The following is a 20,528-nucleotide window of genomic DNA, read 5'->3' as shown; positions in this document are numbered from 1 at the left end:
TGAGTGGGCTGGCCTGCAGGTGCCTTTTCTCTCCCTTCCCAATGTCCTGCCCCCTTTAGGTCACAGCAACTGCTGCGCTACTTCTACCAAGACAAGCACTGGAGACCAACGTGTATACATAGATGCATGGCATATATTTAGTTTATTAAGAACATTTTTAAAAAGTGGAGAGATTGTGACAGCCTGCACGATGCAGTGAGAGACCACGTTAGGCCAGCCCGACTGCCCTCTTATTTATGCACCTGGAATGGTGAGCCAGAGGAGTGCCCAAAGGGTGTAGTAAAAAAAGAAAAGGTGGTGGACACAATGGTGCAATCAGAGCTCTGCCCATCACACATAAAACCCAGCAGGGCTTCAGCTGCATTTCACCAGTGTGAACAGGATCAGGATGACTCAGTTTACCCAGTATGGATGCATGAATCAATTGCACCAGAAGGAAAAAGAATAACATTTTCTGGCCAGGTTGGGTTTTGGCTTTCCATGATGGATGCTGCGCTCCAACAAACGGGCAGGAGCAGAATAAAAACTAAGCTTGATTTAATTTAAAGGTAAAGGTACTTTCAATTTAAAAAGCTAAGGCAATCCTGCCCTAGGTATTTACTGAGAACGCACTGCCCAGAGTGGAATTCCACACTTCTTCAGCATTCCTGCAGAACATGGTCCTGAATCTAAAGTGCACCACCAGTTTTGGTGAGTTTCCACTCTGGGAGCTTTTGCAACCATCCCAGGCAGCAGAAGTACAAGTCCACCTCTGATGAGCTCCAGTGGGGGTCCTTGAGACGGAGGGAAAAAGAGCCAGGAGCAGATTCACAGGGAAGGGTTAGGTTCGCCAAGCCTGGAGGAAGGTGGCTGTTGCCGAGGTCCCTGAAGTGGAACCAGGCATTCCCAGGCCCTTAGGAGCCTTTTCCCGTTAGCCAGGACATGTCTCCAGTTCTGCAGGAAAGACAAAACAGGCAGCTGGGTTACTGCAGCCTCCCTGAAGCACAGCAGAACGTAGTCATTGCTGGCTGAAAGACCCGACCAGGTGCACAGATCTACCAGCCAGCAGCTAAGCCAAAGCATGCTCCACGTTTGCCACCCCCTGGCACAGCTGAAGGCACTTGGGGAACCCAGGAAACTTCTTGGGCAGAAAGGGGGTTACAGGAGAAGTGTTGGTTGTGCAGGTAGGTGTGTGGGCGTGGGTGTGGCGGAAAGTGGGAATCTGTTTTCATTATTTGTCCATTAGATCAATAGTCTGCCTTCCCTCCAGGAACCGAAGGCTGCATTATGTACTCCAGTCTGGCCTGGAGCTAAAATTTAATAACTGCCCCAAAGCTACAAACAGCTTTCATGGTTACAGAGAGAAACCTGGACAGGCTTTCAAGTTTCTGTGATTAACTCTGCACCAGTAAGGAGCCTAACTCTTTGTGTGTGTGTGTGTGTGTGTGTGTGTATACACACACACACATATGGCATTTCTGGAATCCCTGCCATGGCTGTTTCCTGACTTGGGCTACCTTGAAGGGCTGCCCTCAGTCCTGAAAGCCTCTCAGAGTTTCTCTCTGCCCCCTCTCACACCAAACAGAACCAAAATGGAGTTATCCTTGCGCTTTCCACCTTCCCAGGACTGAGTTGCTCTTTCCCCTCCCTTGGCGGCTCCTCCTCTCCTTCCCCAGAGTCGTCTTGATATCCCTTCACAGCTCCTGGCCTCGGGGCCGTTTGCTATCTCCAGAGTTGCAGGCAGGGGGTCCGCAGGGCATGGCAGAAAAAGTCAAGAGGGTGGCCATGGGGGTGCAACTGAAGCTCCATCTGTTTTTTTGTGCATCACACCCTCAATCACACTGTTGTGGGTGGCATCCTAACTTCTTAAATCATACCCTGTGGAGACCCCTGTGGGCAATACACCAGAGATATGAGAGAGAGAGGGAGGGAGGGAGCAGGTCTGCCTGTTGCCCCCAGCTGACCACTGGAGGACACAGAATTCTGCACCAAACCAGCCACAAGGCTCTTCTGAATCATCTAAAACTGAGCAGTTCTGCAGCAGGTTCTCCCTTTACACGAATTAGAAAGCAGTAAAAGCTTCTCAGCTGAAAGCAGTCACTCAAACACCATTTGCAAGACCACGATGCTGACTAAAGCATACATACTTGCCATACCGGATGAAGAGCCTTAAATTGCAGCAGTAAAGGCGAAAGAGAGAGAAAGGGAGAGTAAGTCACTGTAACCTTCCTCAGTGCTGAAAAAAATAAAAATTCTACCCAGCCTAACACTCCTCTCTCACTTCTGAAACTTCAGCATCTGTTGCCCTCGCTCTTCCATCTCTCTGAAATGGGATGTCTGCTAAAGAACGAGCAGGAAAATGTCCCACCATATTCCCCAAATGGAAGGTCGGATGCTCAGTGGGATCATCCACTTTCTAAGCTGGGGGAGGCAGCCTGAGCACTCTGGATAGTCCCAGCTCCCTTTTTGTATCCCCCCCCCACACCAAGCTGTAGTGCCAAAATTCTGCTGCAAACAAACAAAAGCAGTGCAAATATTTGCCGTGGCCATGTGGGGGTGGAGAAGACAAGAAGACCGCAGCGACTTTCAGAAAAAGGGGAAACAAATCAAAACTGAAAATCGGGTAGCAATTGTTCTGTCCCTGTTCTGCCACTCTGCTCTTCAGGCCCTAGAAGGCCAACAATAAAAAAACCAGCACACTTTCCATCACCCCAAACCTTGCCTCACCCCTGTTCTAAGCCCAAAAGAGCAGGATTCTGTGGTCTATACCAATTCTGCGCATTAGAATGGTCTATGCCTAGATTTAGAACAAGGCATCCCCAGGGGGTGTCAAATAAGTCAAGATGGCAGCAATCAAAGCCCCACCCGCATTTTATGCATGGGGCTTGACTGAACAGTCCTGGCTGCCCTCTTGACTTTTTTGATGCCCCCCCCCTCCATGGACACCTCTGATTCAGAAGCAGAACAAAGGGCCGCTCAAATCCCCACCATCCCAACTTTCAGGCAAATGCTCACTCCTCCCTGCACAGTGGAGAGAACTTTGCCAGGTGGAAAGAAAATAAAAAGAACCCAGTTTGACGAAGTGGGAATGATGCGCTTGCATTTCAAATGGGCCGGGAGAGCTACAGGAAGCTCATGCTTATCCTTGCCGAGGGGAGCTGCTCAAGCATGTTTGCTACATGGGGGTGGGAGTGGGGTCTGCTCAGCGTTAATCTTTCCCTGTTGGAGGAAGGCGGCAGCTCTGGTTTACTTACTCCACATCCCGCTTGCGGATCGTCCTGCCAGACCCCATGACGTCGGCAACCTTGGAGACCAGGGGGTCATAGTTCATGCTTGCCACGGCAAGGACCTCGTCGCTCCTAGAATGAGAGAGATCGAGAGATCGAGGGCTCAGCAGGCGAAGGCCGGGGCAGCTGCCCCAGGGCAACGGAGCATCTCACATGAGGCAGGAAGATCCAGGTGGATCTCACGGGTTTCTTCCAGGCACTTCCTTCTTTTGTGCCAAGGAGAAAGTCTGCTGAATTCACCCAAGAAACTGAAGGGATCGGCAGTGGGGTAATATGAATGGAACACAAACACAGTGGTTACATTTGCGTGATACATCTAATTAGCTCAAAGAATGATCTAGCAGCAGTGGCACCCATCGGGGGGGTGTCAAAAAAGGCAAGATGGCTTTTTAAATCCCCCTCTGCAGATGGTGCTGCCTAGCGGCAACAGGCACACCCCTTTCTATGCACAGCTGCTGCACATCACTGACTCATGTGAAACCTGTGGTCTACAAGACACCCAGATCCTTCTCGCAAATACAACTGCTAAGCCAGGGACTGCCTATCTTGTTCCTGGGCACCTGGTTTTCCTACTTATGTGCAGAGCCTTACATTTCTCACCACTAAACGTTGGATAGGGCCCAATATTCAAGTCTTTCAAGATCCTTTTGGACCCTGACAGTCTGGAATGGTCCTTAGTGTGCGTCTTCAGAAAATGTTTTTCTAGCATTTCATGGCCAAGGTCTGAAATAAAAAAGTTCTATGATTCTTTGAAACTAAAAGTGATTGCCCAGATTCAGCCAGCTTCTGTAACATCACCAAGCATTATACAAACAGCTGTATTTATTCACTATAAATAAACAGTAACAACCTGGATTATGGTGGCTCATAAATTAAAGCTTTTCATGGGCACTTACTTTGTGTAAAAGGCTACAAATTTAAGTTCATCTAGGTCTCCCCGAATAATCACATCATCAAATCCTTCCCATGGCCTAGAAAAGAAAAGCAACATGTATATATAGGAAGAACTAAGTTTCTACTTTTTCCTATATTAATCCACACGTTTCTTTCTTAAAAAGCATAAAATCTGTATTGTAAGAAAACAATTTATACTATGCATGCCTAAATGCATTTAGAAGCATTCTGAAATAAATACGCATTTTTAAAATGCATTTCAGCACATTTTTATGGAGCACTGCATTGCAAAACCGAGAAAACAAGGAAAATTATGCTCCAATCTGCAGATGAGTCCACAAGGTGCAGAATTAGCTCCCTTTGGGTCAAGAATAGAGAAGGACATATTTTAAGGAGCCCTAAGCGAGACACTCTCTCCAGCTCTTCAAATCTAGGGACGCGGTGGCGCTGCGGGTTAAACCGCTGAGCTGTCGATCGGAAGGTCGGCGGTTCGAAACCGCGCGGCGGGGTGAGCTCCCGTTGCTCGTCCCAGCTTCTGCACACCAAGCAGTTCGAAAACATGCAAATGTAAGTAGATTAATTGGTACCGCTTCGGCGGGAAGGTAACGGCGTTCCGTGAGTCATGCTGGCCACATGACCCGGAAGTGTCCTATGGACAACGCCGGCTCCAAGGCTTTGAAACGGAGATGAGCACCGCCCCCTAGAGTCGGACACGACTGGACTTTACGTCAAGGGAAACCTTTACCTTTACCTTAAGCGAGACACTCTCTCCAGCTCTTCAAATCTAGGCTTAAATCATGAATTGCTTACAGATACAAAGCCCCTCTTGGGGGGGGGGGGAGATGGGCGGTGGCAAAATTTGAAAAATAAATAAGTAAATTTCTTCCGAGAGTCCCCCAGCTTCATAATGAAGAGATGGGATAGCACTGGATATTGCCATTCTGCCTGGATGTGTTCTTTTTTTTAAAATTTATTTTATTTATCCAATTCACAGGATATGGCTGCCCATCTCAATAAATGACTCTAGGCGGCAAACAGAATTAAAATAAAATAAAAACAATTACAAACATTACAAAAGTTAAAATACAAAGCAGTTGAGGACATCAGACCCAAACCACTAACACAGCCAAGCAGCGGGTTGCTGCGCACACCCCAACCCTAACCCTGCTCTTCCCTTACCAGCGTAGCGAATGCTCTTGCCAAACATAGCGGTCCACAGGTAAGGGACGGTGCTGACTTCTGTCCCGTGAGCCAACATGTTCAGTGCTGCTATGCGCCCTGGAACGTAATGGAGAAGCAATGGGAGTCAGCCAGGAACATGAACCAGGTTCTTCTGGAGCACATCAACGCCATGTTCGTGCATTATTTCAATCCTGTAAGCCCTTCAAGGTTTCTTGGCCGGGTCAAGAAACAGACACTGCAGGGATTCAACAATGTTCTTTATTGTCGTAGGGTAGACTAACTGAGCCACGAAAGCCTGTCCAACTTTCTCCACACACACAACCAGGCTCTTTCTCGCGCTGTCCTGTTTCTCAGGATCAAGCAGTCTTTTCTGAAAGTCCTCCCTCAGCAGCTCGCTCATCCCTCCTTATCTCCAAGACCAGCTCTACATTCCTTCACAAACAGGGACAAACGCAGTCCTGCACTTGGGCAGGAAATATCCAAGGCTCACGAGTCTAGGATTGGGAGAACTACAGAGGCCAGCGGGACATGTGAACAGCCTCTGGGTGTCCCAGCAGATCCCACAGTGAACGTCAGTCCAGTGTCACGCAGCCGCAGATGAGACCAACGCAATGCTACGCTGCACCGAGAGAGACTCAAGACCAGGAGAAGCTGGTCAGCCGTCGTGGGCGCCGTCTTGCCTTTTTGACGCCCGCCCGCCCTGCCCTGCCCTGCTGTCACGGGGGCAGAGGAGCTCTGCGCGGGCGGGGGTGCATCCGACCCGAGCGAGGATGAGGGACGCAGGCGTTACAACCGGGACAGAAAGGAGGTTTATGCATAGGAACCTGTGACAGGGACAAGCCCAGCTGAGCGCCCAGCTAAGCACGTCCGACCAGCAGGAGAGCCCGGGGGGCTGTTCCGGCCCCAGAACAGCCATCCCTGGAGCAAGGGCAGGCAGGGCGGTAGAGATGGGGGGATGCAGAATCCGTTCCCTCCTCACCCCACCGCGGAAGAATCGGCACCACCGGATCTGGTCCTCTATCAGCCGTTGTACCTTGACTGGCCTAAACTGCCTGGAAGAACGAGCAGGTTGCAGGTCCCTGCGCCCCTTCCGAGGCAAGCAGGGGGCCAGGACCTCCGGGGCGGACGGGGATTAGGAGACTTCCCTTCCGAGGAAGAAGCCCCCAGCGAGACCCACCGTGCACGTGGGCCATCTGCCAGTGCGGAACGTTGGTCTTCTTGTGGTTTCTCAGCGCCAGGGGAAAGGCGACCGCGTCCCCCGCAGCAAAAACTCCCAGAATGCTGGTCTGCATCGTCTGGAAGGGAGAGGAAGAGCCCCGTGGGAGGGGGGAAGGGGGAGGGAGGAAGGAAGGAAGGAGGGAAGGGGAAGGGAGGGGAAGGAGAGAGAGGAAGGAAGGAAGGGGGACTATCGATAAACTGTTGCAAAGGACAGGCAAAGCAACTGGACAAAATAATTTATTAACTTTTTTTCAGTAGCTTAGATGAATCTGACCATTTGTCCAACCCAGGGTTTCTCAACGTGGCACCCCAGGGTTCCGCCAGAGGTCCCTAGGGGTTCCCTGGGGGATCATGATTTATTTAAAACGTTATTTCATATTCGAGCAACTTCACATTTTCATTCTTTATCTTTAGTTGAAGAACACTGTTCATGCATATATACAGGCCTACCCATGAAACGAATCTAATAGTTTTCTAACTTCCATCCTATATTTGATCCTGAATGTACAGGGGTTCCCCCAGTCCTGAAAAATATTTCAAGGGTTCCTCCAGGGTCAGAATGCTGAGAAAGGCTGGTCCAACCTCTAAAAATGTGCAACAATAGTTGGCTGATGACTAGAAACAGTGATGATGAGGAATAGCTGGAAGTTCTTTTAGGTACCTCTCCGCAGCTAGCGTCATTTAATTTTCATACCTGTTGCATTCTGATGGTTTGTTTCAACTGAGTTTTTAACAGACGCCCCCTTGATATTTTCTGGTTTTGCAGCCATGTGAGTAAAACAAGAGAGCCAGTCTGGTGCAGTGGTGAAGGCACCAGGCTAAAAACCGGAAGACCGGGAGTTCCAGTCCGACCTTAGGCCCAAAGCCAGCTGGGTGACCCTGGGCCAGTCACTTTCTCTCAGCCCTAGGAAGGAAGCAATGGCAAACCACTTCTGAAAAACCTTGCCAAGAAAACTGCAGGGACTCGTTCAGGCAGTCTCCGAGGATCAGACACGATTGAATGGATTAAAAAAAAGTAAAACAAATAACTAAATAAATGGTATGGTTCTGAAGAAAGAGCAAAGCTTCCTTTCTCACTTTGGTTGGACACTTTTCACTGTTCATTTTTCATGGACAGTGAAAAAGGTAACCCAGCCCCGCTCTTCCTCCTGAGAGCTGCACACCCTGGGAAGAAGCCCTCACTGCAGAGGCTGACCCTGCCGGGGTTCACGTGGAGGCCACCCAGGCAAGGCCGTGACAAAACTGACCTGGTGTCTTCCACAAATCACCGGGTTATTAAGCCTTCTTTCTCCATTTTTCTGCTAACAAGAAGTTTTACGGGACATCTTGAAAGATGAAGCAAAGCCCAAATGTGAAAAAGCAAAAGGAGGCCAAGCAGCTGATAGCAGAAGACAACTGCAGAAGGAAAGTGGAAAGCAAAAATAACAGAGATGGAGGAAAAGGTGCCCAACTAAAGAGGGAGAAAAGCAACAGGAGAAAAGGGGTTATAGCCAAATGAGCCATGCAGAGAAATGGTGGGTGGCCATCAAATGGGAAGGACAGGAATTTTATTTAAGAAAATTATGGAAATTAAGGGCAACTTTTATGCAGAGAGGAACACGGTAAAAAATAAGGCAAAAACCTACTGGAAAGGCATGACGAACAGATGCAGATAAACTGTAAAAAAGATCCCCAAATCTCTGATAGTATGAAGATTTTGTCGCTAGAGCCAGACACTCTAGAAAGAAAGAAGTAAAATGGGCCCTAGAAAATACTGCTAACCACCGAGCTGCAAGAGTTGAAGAAATTATCAGCAGACCTGTTTAAAATCATACAAGACAATGCAGTTAAAGGCTCTCTCTAAGCAGATACGGAGACCACAGCAGCGGTCCAGGGAGTGGAAAATATCCATTTACATTTCAATACTTGTCCTGTGACTGACCCCTGTTTTTTAATTAATACCTGGAAGAGAGGCTGCTTAGACAAGCAAGCGCTTCTGTTTACTCTTGTGAGCTGCGAGATAACGTACTTTCTGCTCTGACCCCAAATAGATAATTATTTCCCCCTTGTTGTAGCAGGTGCCTAGTGCCTGCTAGACATTTAATTCCCATTAATATGTAACCCTCCTTTGCTGATGCCTAAACTAAGCAACTCCGGAGGTGTGGGGAGAGAGAGGTTGTAGGGCTATAAAACTTGCCCACAAAAGCAACCCCTTTGTGAGTCACGTCCACAGGCTACTCCCCTCCCCACAACCAGGCTCACTGCAGTGCATTTGGTGGGGGGGGGGGCAAATCTCCGACGCTGTAAGTATAGGGACCGTTTTAATAAATCTTTGTTTTAATTTAAGCATCCTGGGCCTCTTTCCTAGTTCACCTTTTTGGATATCCAACCCGCAACTGCACCAGCCGGCAAAAAGACCCACAAGGGCAGGGTTAAAGAATGCTGAAAGCGTTGCGCAGCTTCACCTCCAATTCAGACCTCAAGAAGACACGGAATGACAAGGACTGCTGTTTCAGAAGAGGCAGAGGTCCCTAAGACCACACTACTAACACCTGCTGAATACGGAGCAAAGCAATGGCGTTCCCCCCAAATGTCTTTGCTTTATCGATTATACAAAGGCCTTTCCCGGTGCGGAATACAAACTCTGGATAGATGGTTTTAAAAACCTGAGTTTATCCCCTGCCTACTGAGGAAGTTGTGTGATGACAGCAAGCAATAGTTAGGACAGAATACGGAGCAACTAAGTGGTTTAAAAGTGGGAAAGAGTGTGCCAAGATTGTATCCTGTCCCCTTATTTAACTTGTAGGCAGTATGAGAAATACTGGACTTGAAGAAATAAAAACTGGAATTAAAATAGCTCGAAGAAGCACCAACAACCTCACATACCCTGAGGATATCACTTGAGGAAGACCAAAAGCATTTCTTGCTGAAGGTGAGAAGAAGAGAGGGCAAAAGCCAGTCTGCCACTCAGTGGCATTAAAAAATGAAGATTTTGTCCACAGGCAATGCAAATGGGTAGAGAAGTTGAAGGAACAGCAGACTTTACCTTCCAAGGCTCAAGCATTCACAGGGGTAATGACTCTAGCCATGGCATAAGGGGACGTCTGCTACTTGGGAGAAAGATTGACAGATCTATTAAAGTGCAGAGACATCACATTGACCACTAAGATCCATGCAGTCAAGGCCAGGGGTCTCCAGCTTAACATATAGCTGTGAAAGTGGGCCCATCAAAAAGGCTGAAGGAAGAATCATAGAATCCTAGGGTTGGAAGGGACCTTGGAGGTCTTCTAGTCCAACCCTCTGCCTAAGCCCAAGGCAGGAGTCCTCACACCATCTCGGACAGATGGTTATCCAATCTCTTCCTGAAAACCTCCAGCGATGGAGCACCCACCACTCCGGGAGGCCAGCTGTTCCGCCGCTTAAGAGTTCTCACTGTCGGGAAATTCCTCCTTGTGTCCAGGTTGGGTCTCCCTCTGACGAGCTTCCACCCGTTGCTCCTTGTCCTACCCTCCGGTGCCATGGAGAATAGATCGACGCCCTCTTCCCTGGGGCAGCCCTTTGAGAATTGGAAGACCGCCATCATGTCTACCCTCAGCCTCCTTTGCTTTAAGCTAAACAGACCCAGTTCCTTTAGCCGCTCTTCACGGGATTTAGCCTCCAGACCCCGTAGCATCTCTGTTGCTCTTCTCTGCACTCTTTCTGGGGCCTCAGCATCTTGTTTGTATTGGGCTGACCAGAACTGAACGTGGTATTCCAACTGTGGCCTCACCAGTGCGGTCTAGAGCGGTCCCGTCACTCCCCGTGATCTTGATACTATCCCTCTGTGGTTGCCGTCCAGGACTGCGTTGGCTTTTTGGCAGCTGCAGACTCATTCGGAAGAAGACTTGATGCCTCAGAATTGTGGTGCTGGAGAACAGTATTGAGAAAACCTCAGAGCCCGAGAAGAGCAAACGATTCAGGAGCAGATGAAATACAGCCAGGCTGCTCACTGGAAGAACCACTGAGGAAACTATTGCTACTTTGGAGAAAAAATGCAAAGACAAGAGTCAGACCTCAATGCTTGGAAAAGGCAGATGGAAGAGGAGGACACAAGGGGAAGGACTAGAAGCACTCAAAGGAGCAGTTACTGACGGGCAATCCTGGCGAAACAAAGTCTGTTGGTTCGCAAAGCACGTGAGCAGTTAAGTGGCCTAAAGAAGAAGCACGCTCAGGACTCCCACCCCACCCCACCCACCCCAACAGCCTGAGATCAACTTGGTCAAGTCATGCAGCATCGAGGTCAAGAACTGAAGTCAGGCCTGAACCCAGGTGGGCTGCAGTGCAACCTTCTGGAAGCTTGGCGACGTTAGCTGATGCACAGGGCACAGGCAGGAAGTAAATATTCACACAACAGCGTTGTTTTATCTGCTGTGGAAGGCTGAGTTAGAGAGGAGTAATGGGAATCAAATTGGAACCCGGTGGGTGAAAATTACAAAGCAGTTCCAGGCGAGACCTCAGGAAGAACTTCCTGGCTCTGCAGCTGTGTGGTGGGACAGGCTGCCGCGTGACATTGGTTCCCCTTCACTGGAGTCTTCCAGCAGAGGCCGGGCAGTCATCCGCCAGGGACGCTCTAGTGGATCCCAAAATGAGGATCATGTGAAAAAAGGTTGGGGCTTCGGTCGCACAGTGGCAGCCCCAGCGACTACCCTGTTGCTCCAAGGATTCTGGGGCAGGGCCGCCCTTTCAGTCCACCAGCTGAGTCTGAGGCTCTGGTCTTCTCTCAGCACTGCCAGCCCCCCCCCCCCATTTCTATCCAAATAATTTCAGATTGGGAGAAAAGAGATCCACACAGAATGAAACCACTTCACAATTTAACTCAGGGAAAAATCAGGTGCTAAGTTTTACTTTAAAATTTGAAATGGATGGATGGATACCCATCTTGCCTCAATCACTTTCAAATGCCCAGCTCTTGACTGGCCACCCCCATCGGCTCTTCCCCTCACTGGCACGTTTTGCTGGCCCTACCTTGTTCACCACAATATAACCTTTGGAGTCCAGATGTACGCCGCTCTGCTTCAAGAAGCCAGTAGCTGGAGTGGCCCCTGTACCGAAAAGGAGTGTGCCATTGTCAGTGGGAGGGGCTCTTTGACCCCCACAGCCCCCTCCCATGGCAACTCTGTCCACTTTATAAATCATATAAGAATAGATTGCCAATATAAACTTGAGACAGTACAAGTTTAAGTCCCAGTTACCAATCGGTGCTTTGTTGTTTTTTTCCTCTTCCCTCCTCCTCCCCTTTTCCTTCCATGTTACAATTTTTGACTTGTAACTGTCTTGTGTGGTAGTTGTTCTTTAATGGAATGTAGGGTGTTCTGGCTTTTTGGTGGAAAAGTGAATTAAAAGTGCTTTAAGTAAATAAAATAAGGCATCATTGCTCATCTGTCTGTCCCACAGTGCTCCTGGACGCTGCTACTGTGTTTTAAAGCCTTTGCTGGCCACGACCACCACTCTTCCGGCTCCCCCACCATGTCACTATTTCCCTCTCACAATTTCTCATGGCTTCAGTAGACCACAGTTCCTATCATATCAGATAATTATCTAGTGCAAGGATGTCTCTGTCATAGCTAAAGCTTTTTTTAAAAAATCCAGTATCTTACTTTTTATCTTTTCCCCAAATACAAGTGTTCTTTCAGACAAAAAGTGGGGATTCCATGTAGTTTTCCTGGCATTAAGATGGTGGTTTGCCTTCTCTTCATCTTTGGTCTCCCAGGCTCATCTACTGCCCTAGCAGTCTCCCATCCAAGTATTAACCAGGTCTGACCCACACAGCTTTTGTGGACCAGCCACAATCTCTCTTACTCTCTCTCATTGAGTCCTGTGACTTAGCTCATGGACAATTTTCTTGGCAACTATTCAGAAGTATTTTGCCATGGCCTCCTCTTCAGTTTAGGCTACAGCCCTAGAATTTCCAGGTGGTCCCCCATCCAAGTACCTATCAAGTGGTTTTTTTCAAACTCAGCAAAAGTCAGCTAAGTGCTGCCCCCTGTTGGACAGAGAGAACTGCATGGTAAAAAGGGGCTGTCATTCCAGAAAGCTCAAGGAAGGGTCCCCCAAACATAGGAGCACTCAGGGATATCCACAGGAGGGTTATCAAAAAAGTCAAGATGGTGGCCATGACCAACTGATCAAAGCACGTGACATCTAAAAAGTGAGAGCGGCTTTGATTATGCAATCCTTGTGCCGTCTTGACCTTCTCGATTCCTCTCAGAGGATGCCCTATAGCCCCCAGCCACTTACCTATGCCAATGATGCAGACGTCTGCCCGGAGAACCTTGCCACTCTTCAGCACCACCTCCTTTAGCTTTGGGGAAATGCAAAATGCAGCAAATTAAAAAACAAGTAACATTACACTTTTGGTTTCTTTGACATACTTCTGCTTATCTGTGAAGCCAGAAAACAAAGTGGTTGGGGGGAGATGGGCAGTGATAGAAATCTGAATAATAAATAAATAAAATAAACCAAGTGCTGGATGGAAGAAGCTCTCCACCCCTCCCTGGGGTTGATGGATGTGGCTGGGCCATTTGAAACAGAAGGATTCTGGCCACCTTCTAAGCTCTAGGTGGTGGGAAAGGTCTGCGAGGAGGTCAAGCAGCCTACCCAGAGGGGCTGTGCCTCTCCTCCTCTCCTGCCCGGGTTCAAAGAAATCTCCTGGTGCCTTGTGAAAGAAGTCCCGAGGGCAGGCTGTGGCCTTCCTCCCTCCGTGCACGTGCAGAATCCTAAGGTCTCAAAGAGAGTCCAGTGGAGGGCTAGAGGGCTTCTGGATATTAGCTGCAATGGCTGTGGCTGATGGGAGTGGCAGTTGAGTCACATCCAGACAGGGCAATGTTGGGGAAGTGCTAGAACAGAGTGGCCCACCCAGTTGGCAAAGGTGAGGAGGAGCCCTGTCCTTGACACTCGCTTTTTTCATCTCTGGACACCTTCTTTTCTCCCCCCCCCCCCACCAAAAAAACCCCAGGAGGCAGCAGGGATGAACCAGGCATACCTTCCAGAGAACTGGCCTCCCCCTGGACAGCTGCAGGTTTCCCATCTTTGCAAAAAGAGAAGCTTTTTCGCCCAGCTGCTTGTTCAAAGGCTTGCAAAACGACCGGGTCCCCCCCTTGGCCTGCCCCCGCCAACTGTGAGGCTCAACAGAGGGGGCTGTGGGACCCCAAAGCCTCAGCCGAGCTCTACCTTGCCGTCCTGTTCCCGCAGTTCTGACACTTCGGTCTGCATGTAGAATTTCACTCGGTTGTTTTCAAACATCTGTCCGAGAGGAAAGGAAGGGGAGAGAAGGTTGATCTGCTGGAAGAACATTCCCAGGTGGCCCCTCAAAGTGACGCTTGGCCCTCCCCGGATCCTCTTGCCTTCATGAGGGCGCATCCGACCTTCTCCCCAAAGAACTTCTTGAAGGGCGCTTCTTCCAGCTCCACCACGGAGACCGAGTGAGCTTTCTCCGAAAGGTAGGCAGCCACCTCCATCCCTGGAAAACACCGGAGGGAGCAGGGCCGTTACGGGGCCGCAGCGAGGAAGGTCCACGGAAAACTGGAACGCTGAGCTGGGGCTCAGGAGGAGCCTGGGGTTGGTGCAGTGCAAAGGCGGAAGATCCCACTTCTGGAGCAGGCCGCCCTGGCCAGGCCAAGTTGGGTGCCAAGAGGAAAAAACAACTGAGCTAAAACCAGAGGGGGAAGCCAAGGGCACCTCCATCTCAGGCACAGAGGGGTGTTTAATTCTCAAGGGATATTTAGCCTGTGTTCACACACTGTACTAAGCCATGGTTTCCTTAATCATGGTTTGTACAATAAACTACAAGCAGCAGAATTTGCTGTGCAGGCTAAGCCATAAATAGGTAGCAAACCATGATGGTTGGATCCCACTGCGTGAACTAACTGCGTTATGAAGCAGCTCGGCATCTGAAGCTGGCCACGCAGCCTTTGCTCACCAAGGAAAGAGGCCCCCACCACCACAGCATTTCTGCCGGCAGCCACTTTGACCACCCGGTTGGCATCCTCCACGGTCCGGATGGTGAAAACGTTCTCCACTTCTTTGCCTTTGCAGCTGAGCGTTTTGGGCCTGCAAAGAGAGATTGGGGGAAGGTGAGGTCAAGCCAAGGAATGCTCTAAAAGTCAAGCCTCGGCAAGTGGGATAACGAGGAGAGGAAGCCTCCTTATTCCCGGGCCCACCTTCAAAGAAACCTTAGCCAAAGATGGATTAGGACAGGGTTCCTCCACCTTGGCAATTCTAAGCTGTGCGGACTTCAACTCCCAGAATTCCCTAGCCAGCTATGCTAGGGAATTCTGGGAGTTAAGTCCACAGATCTTCAGGCTGCCAAGGTTGAGGAACACTGGCTTAGACTGTCAGGGCAAGCGACTGTGTATACACAGAGAGCAAAGCCCGCTCCCTCCTCGCACTGAAGATGCTGCCCAGTCGGGCAACAAACGTCTGCAAGCTCAGAGAGCGCCAAGGACCCCACAGTTCCGCCCTGAGCCGAAGAGACTCACCTGTTGGAAGGTGGGGTTTTCTGAACAGCCAGTAGTGCTTGCTTGGCCTTCGGGGCTGAGGAGCATTGGGCAGCTGGAGACGGTATTCTCTCCTGGGTTAATGTTCGTGGTCCCCAATTCATCCTGAATTAGGCCTCATGTGATTTGGGGGGGTTAATTTTTGTCAAGGGGGGGACAGCTTCTCAGATCTTTCAAGGGGAGGTTGCACATGGCTGCACATGACTGGACCAGGCTAGTTCCATTGGGAAACGGAAAAACACCCTGGAAGGTAACATCAACCCAGTTCCATGCCCTTGCCGAGGAAACAGCACCAACGTGCCTGTCGCAGTCAGTCAGAGGGGAATTTAACTTGAGGAATCCTGTATCTTGACCAATTTTCAACCCAATCCAAAGGCGTAAATGCACCCTAATTATTTGCTTCCCCTCCAGAAGTAAGTAAAACATTGCACCAATGTCCAGCAATTTGCTGCCCAATGTCAGGAATATAATTGTAGGAGTCAGAGGCTGGGGGCTCCTTGCAGGCCTTTGGAAAGGTGGCAAAGACCTGGCTATTGAGGTCTGGATGAGCCACAACTGGTAAACTTCAGTTCTGATCACCAGAACTGTTTGAGTGAGTTAATGAGATACGTCGTATTGGCTGATTGTCGGGTTTTTTTTTTCACTTTTTCCTGTTATACGCTGCCCAGAATCACATGGTATGACCTGGGTAGCCTTATAAATGGTTTAAGAATAAATAAGTTATGCTGCAAATTAGTGAAGGAAGCAAACTTAAAATATAATCAGGCTGTTGATTAGATATTGAGTTCTACTGCATATTCATGCAAAATACTAACCACCGCACTTCAAAAAGCTCTCAGTATCCCCATGGGGACCTGCGGCAGGGGAGGGGGGCAGTTTGGGTGATGTCATCATGTAAAGGCTGCAAATTATGTACTTGCATCAGGTGTCAGGATGCAAATCTGCATTGGCTGCAGTTGCGTGATGACATCCTCATGCACATGTCACCATTTGCATGTCCCCATGGTTTGCTGCAGATGCTGCTGGTTATCAGATCCTGTCAAAGGCCCACTGCAAACGCAAAATTGCCAAATCTAAAAGACCGGTGCCAAGAATCAAACAATTACTGTACTTCCTAAGAATATTTCCCCACCAACGTTTCAAAGCAAAGTCATTAAATACAACGGGAATGATCTGTTTAGGTATACTTAGTTGAATTTAAAATTAAATTCAAATTAAATGAAGCTAAATCTGAGTTAAATTTAATCACATTTTGTTTTCACAGCATCCTAGAGCTGGAAGGGGACACAAATCACTTCCTGCCAGTGCAGGAATCCACACTAAAGCAGTCCTGAGAGAGGGGGTTCAGTCTCCTCTGGCACCCACCTCCTCTCTTGGACTTCTCTTCCCTTTAGAAGTTTTTCCTAACATGCAAGCAGAATCTGCCCTCCGGAAGTTTAAAATCCATTGTCTTATCTCTTGCCTCTCTCCTGGCCCCACCAACTTCTTTGTCTTGGCTCCACCCACTTGTTGGAATGAGCCCAGATGTGGCTGTTGGTCCAAGAATGATAGTTCAGCCTTGGCACACAGCGGTAACTGAAACATATTAAGCTAAACTATGGATTATAGAGGGACGCGGTGGCGCTGCGGGTTAAACCGCTGAGCTGTCGATCGGAAGGTCGGCGGTTCGAAACCGCGCAGCGGGGTGAGCTCCCGTTGCTCATCCCAGCTCCTGCTCACCTAGCAGTTCGAAAACATGCAAATGTGAGTAGATCAATAGGCACCACTTCGGCGGGAAGGTAACGGCGTTCCGTGTCGTCATGCTGGCCACATGACCCGGAAGTGTCTATGACAACGCCGGCTCCAAGGCTTAGAAACGGAGATGAGCACCGCCCCCTAGAGTCCGACACGACTGGACTTTACGTCAAGGGAAACCTTTACCTTTACCTATGGATTATAGGAGCACAGAGTGGGTCTGCATGTGGGGAAGTCACAAGACAGCCACGCGTTCTGGCCCACATCCTGATGGCTTAAAGGCGGCAGGTGGCTGACCACTTGGTCACCCAGGCCCTTCCAGCAACTCCCTTCCAACCGCTTTCCTGCCAAGCTCTCCACACTCCACAGAGAACAGGCTGGCCAACTGCTCCATAAAAGAACAAAGGACCCCCACCTCACATCGGAAGGACACATTTCAACTCCCCAGGCCCTTCAGTCCCCAATCCCCTTGGAGATGGAGATCCAGAAACACTGACCTCTGCACCTCTCAGCCGGCGACTGCAGGGTTAGCCCTCAGGGTTGAGATAGGAAGCAAAGGTCTCCTTTCTCTGGCTTTGCCCCGTTTTGCCTTCCTGCTTCAGTTCTCCCTACTGGAAGAATAAAGTCCTTCCTTCCTTCCTTCCCCATCCCTCCCCAGAGCAGGAAGTTCAGAGGTGCAGCCTTTTCGTCTAGCTCCTGCTGGAGCCTAAGCACCTCTCTCCAGTTCTCTTTCTGGGCTTGCTGTGATTTGCGTGTTAGGTTCTGCTAAATGCAGACCCTGGAAGAGGAGCTGGAAGAGTCCAACCAGCCAGGGTTATCTGGACCTTCTCCACTAGATCCTCAAAGTGCAGACCACGGACCAACTTTATCAAGAACAACTCTCTTGGTATTCATTTTACGAATTCCAGAAGAGAGAGGTCATCCGCATGTATGAAGTGAAACCACGTCTCCTGCCCCACTGTATGTGTTAACAACTTGAGGCAGGACACTCTTGTCCCATGGAAGCATGGAGTCCCTTCTGGCCCTTCTCTAGAGCAGCCTCCCATCCATCCATCCATCCATCCATCCATCCATCCATCCATCCATCCATCCTGGTATCACCTAAGGATATCCCTTGGGAGAATGAGGCTGGATTTTTTCAGTTCTTTTTCTGGGTGAGCGGGCTAAGGGCCAATTCCTGGCTGTTTCTCAGGGGAAATAGGATTGAAGGATGGGGGTGGCAGCTGTTTGCCCTTCAGAAAGTTTTTGAGCCCCACCCATCCCCAACAGGCCAAAATTGGCTTGAAAAACTACCATTTTGATGGGGGAAGAATAATGTCATTTCCATTTTTAATTTGGGGCAGGGGAAGGGAGGTAAAAGACGGTGCCACTAAAATCCAGCCCTTTGGCACAAAATTTCAGCAGAGCAATCTTGGTTGGTGGGGGATGGTGGGTTGCCCCCCCCCCCAAAGCAATGCTACCTCTCCCCTCTCCTTTCCCACCTCTCCTCTGCCAGGACTAACTTCGGTGCATCTGAGGAAGTGGATTGTGGGCCATGAAAGCTTATGCTACAGTCAACTGATTCATCTTTAAGGTACCACAACACTCTTTTGTCATTTGGGGTACAAAAAACTACCCCCACCTGAAAAACAAGAATCCACGCTAGGTGCAAAACCGTCCGCAGTCACTTACGTGTTTCCTGTTGCAAGCAGAAGCTTGTTGTACTCCATCTTAAACCCATCCTTGAAAATGGCCGTCTTGTTCTTGACATCCACCGCCACCACCTGAAACAATATCGATGGGTCAGTAACAGTAATTTCTCAGCTGTTCTTTTTTTTTCTATCAGAGCAATACACACGCGCGCACGCGCACACACACACAAAATCCACATTGGGGACGGTATTCCGGGACCCTGAACACCTGCATCAGGGATCCACCCATCCTGTGCCTTTTTAACGCCCTCCCCCGGAAGAGAAGCCAGCAACTGCGAGGGAATGCCTCCGCAGGTCCCGGTTTGCTGGAGCAGCTGTCAAAGGCTGGGCTAAACCAAACCCTCTCTGGGTTAATAGCTGGCTAATAAAATCCATTTTCGAGTCTGCACAGCACACGGACTCTCCCTCCCCATGTCAAGCAGCAGGGCCAGGCACTCTTTGGAACACGCTCCTCCCACAGAGACAGACCCTCACCTGCATTTCGGTCAGGACCTCAATGTCGTTCATGCGGAAGAATTCTTTTGGGCGCAGGGCGATCTGGTCAGCGTGGGAATCCATTGACTGAAAGCAGAAGCCAGTGTTGTTCTGGGAGTTTATACTCATTGCAAGCCTTCCAGATGTGTGCCAGGCTGGCCAGGAGTTCTGGGAGTGGTAGTCCCACATACACCTGGAGGGTTTCCACTAAGGAAGTGTAACGGTCTGTGGGAATGACCTCGGGAGACGGGAGGAAGAGCCACAGACCAGGCAACTGTCAGATAAGAGGCAGCTGAGCCCCCAGCAGGAATGTGGCCCTGGCAAATGTCTCGGAAGGGACCCTCCCTAGTTTCCTGGACTATAAAGGCAGGGTGGGGAGGAGAGATGTTCTTTCAGACTTGCAAGATTGTTGTCAGCCTTGCAAGGTAGTCCAAATGCGAAACACAACCAGAAGTACTGGCTCTACCTTTACTGTAAGGTTACATTGACAAAATCTTGCAAATCTGAAAGTATCTCTCTCCCTCTCTTTCCAGGCCAGTCGAAAGTTGCACCAGCCACATGTTGCTCTCAGGAAAGCCTTGGAGAAATTCATGGGATGGAACCGACCTTGCTCAGCTTGGGTCTGTCGTAGGGCAAATTCCGATCGACTGTGCACATCACAATCCTGTCCGAGAAGCCTTCCTGGCGCAGCGTCTCTGCACACACCAGCCCAGCCGGACCTGCCGGAGGAAGTGGCTGTCGGCAGAAGCACCCATCCTTCGGGCGCTGGGAACTCCCCGTTAAGTCATCTCCACCCTCCTCCAGGAATGAAACCATGGGCTCCCAGGATGTGGGAATGGCACAGTTCCAGCACAGGGGCACCAACTGGGCCAGGCAACTATTCGATCTGGAGAGTCGATCCAAAAGCACTTCAACAGAATCCCCAGACCGAACAGATCTTTCAAAAATAAATGAGAATAAATTCAGTCTGAATAACTGAATCGGTGCCTCTACAATTGGATGCTCTTGTGGCTGAAAATCTGGGTAAAACTGGACTGAGCCTGACATCTGAAGGGATGGATGGAACATCCCTGCTCCCTGAGCCACGCAGAGGTGCCCCAGGGGAGCACCCCTCCCAGTAGGGCTCCTCCCCCCGGCTGAGAGTTCCGCCCTTGGGCACCCCCTGCCTCCACCAGGCAGTACCTGCCCCGATGATGAGCACGTTGGTGCTGCTGACGTTGTAGTTGCTCAGAGAGATGCATTTCGCCATCATCTTTGTCCGCTTCTGGGCCTGGAGAGCCTGGGGACGAAGAAGGGGCTGCGTGAACCTCAGCCATCAGTCCCAAACAGAAATGTGCAACGGCCCAACCCCTACTCCTCCGGCCCGGTCTTCTCCAACCAGGGTGCTGTCCAGAGAGGCAGACTTCATCACCCAGAATTCTCATGCTAGTGGGGAAATCTGGGAGTTGAAGTCCACTCTCTTGGGATTCTGGAAGTTGAAGGCACCCAGGTTGGGAAGGCTGCTACACACACACACATTTATTTATTTATTTAGCAGCCCATCTCACTTTTATGTG

The 20,528-nt window shown here is 49.8% G+C and overlaps 1 protein-coding gene across 1 annotated transcript in view; it reads right to left on the bottom strand.

Moving 5' to 3' along the window:
* Positions 1 to 111: 111 nt before the first annotated feature.
* AIFM3 (apoptosis inducing factor mitochondria associated 3) overlaps positions 112 to 20,528 on the bottom strand; it is a 38,302-nt gene continuing 17,885 nt past the window's right edge. Inside the window, exons 7-20 of the mRNA XM_063315635.1 lie at positions 20,155 to 20,251; positions 19,579 to 19,691; positions 18,973 to 19,059; positions 18,479 to 18,570; positions 14,497 to 14,627; positions 13,922 to 14,037; positions 13,749 to 13,820; positions 12,816 to 12,879; positions 11,544 to 11,620; positions 6,520 to 6,637; positions 5,324 to 5,438; positions 4,163 to 4,237; positions 3,234 to 3,338; positions 112 to 933 (exon numbers count right to left, since the gene is read on the bottom strand). Coding sequence (XP_063171705.1) covers positions 894 to 933; positions 3,234 to 3,338; positions 4,163 to 4,237; positions 5,324 to 5,438; positions 6,520 to 6,637; positions 11,544 to 11,620; positions 12,816 to 12,879; positions 13,749 to 13,820; positions 13,922 to 14,037; positions 14,497 to 14,627; positions 18,479 to 18,570; positions 18,973 to 19,059; positions 19,579 to 19,691; positions 20,155 to 20,251 — 1,302 coding nt within the window. The 3' untranslated portion in view covers positions 112 to 893. The remainder of the gene's footprint in view (positions 934 to 3,233; positions 3,339 to 4,162; positions 4,238 to 5,323; positions 5,439 to 6,519; positions 6,638 to 11,543; positions 11,621 to 12,815; positions 12,880 to 13,748; positions 13,821 to 13,921; positions 14,038 to 14,496; positions 14,628 to 18,478; positions 18,571 to 18,972; positions 19,060 to 19,578; positions 19,692 to 20,154; positions 20,252 to 20,528) is intronic.

Source organism: Candoia aspera, chromosome 15 (genome assembly GCF_035149785.1).
Source record: "Candoia aspera isolate rCanAsp1 chromosome 15, rCanAsp1.hap2, whole genome shotgun sequence".
Classification (NCBI taxonomy): domain Eukaryota; kingdom Metazoa; phylum Chordata; class Lepidosauria; order Squamata; family Boidae; genus Candoia; species Candoia aspera.
This window is presented reverse-complemented; position numbering and strand designations above follow the sequence as displayed.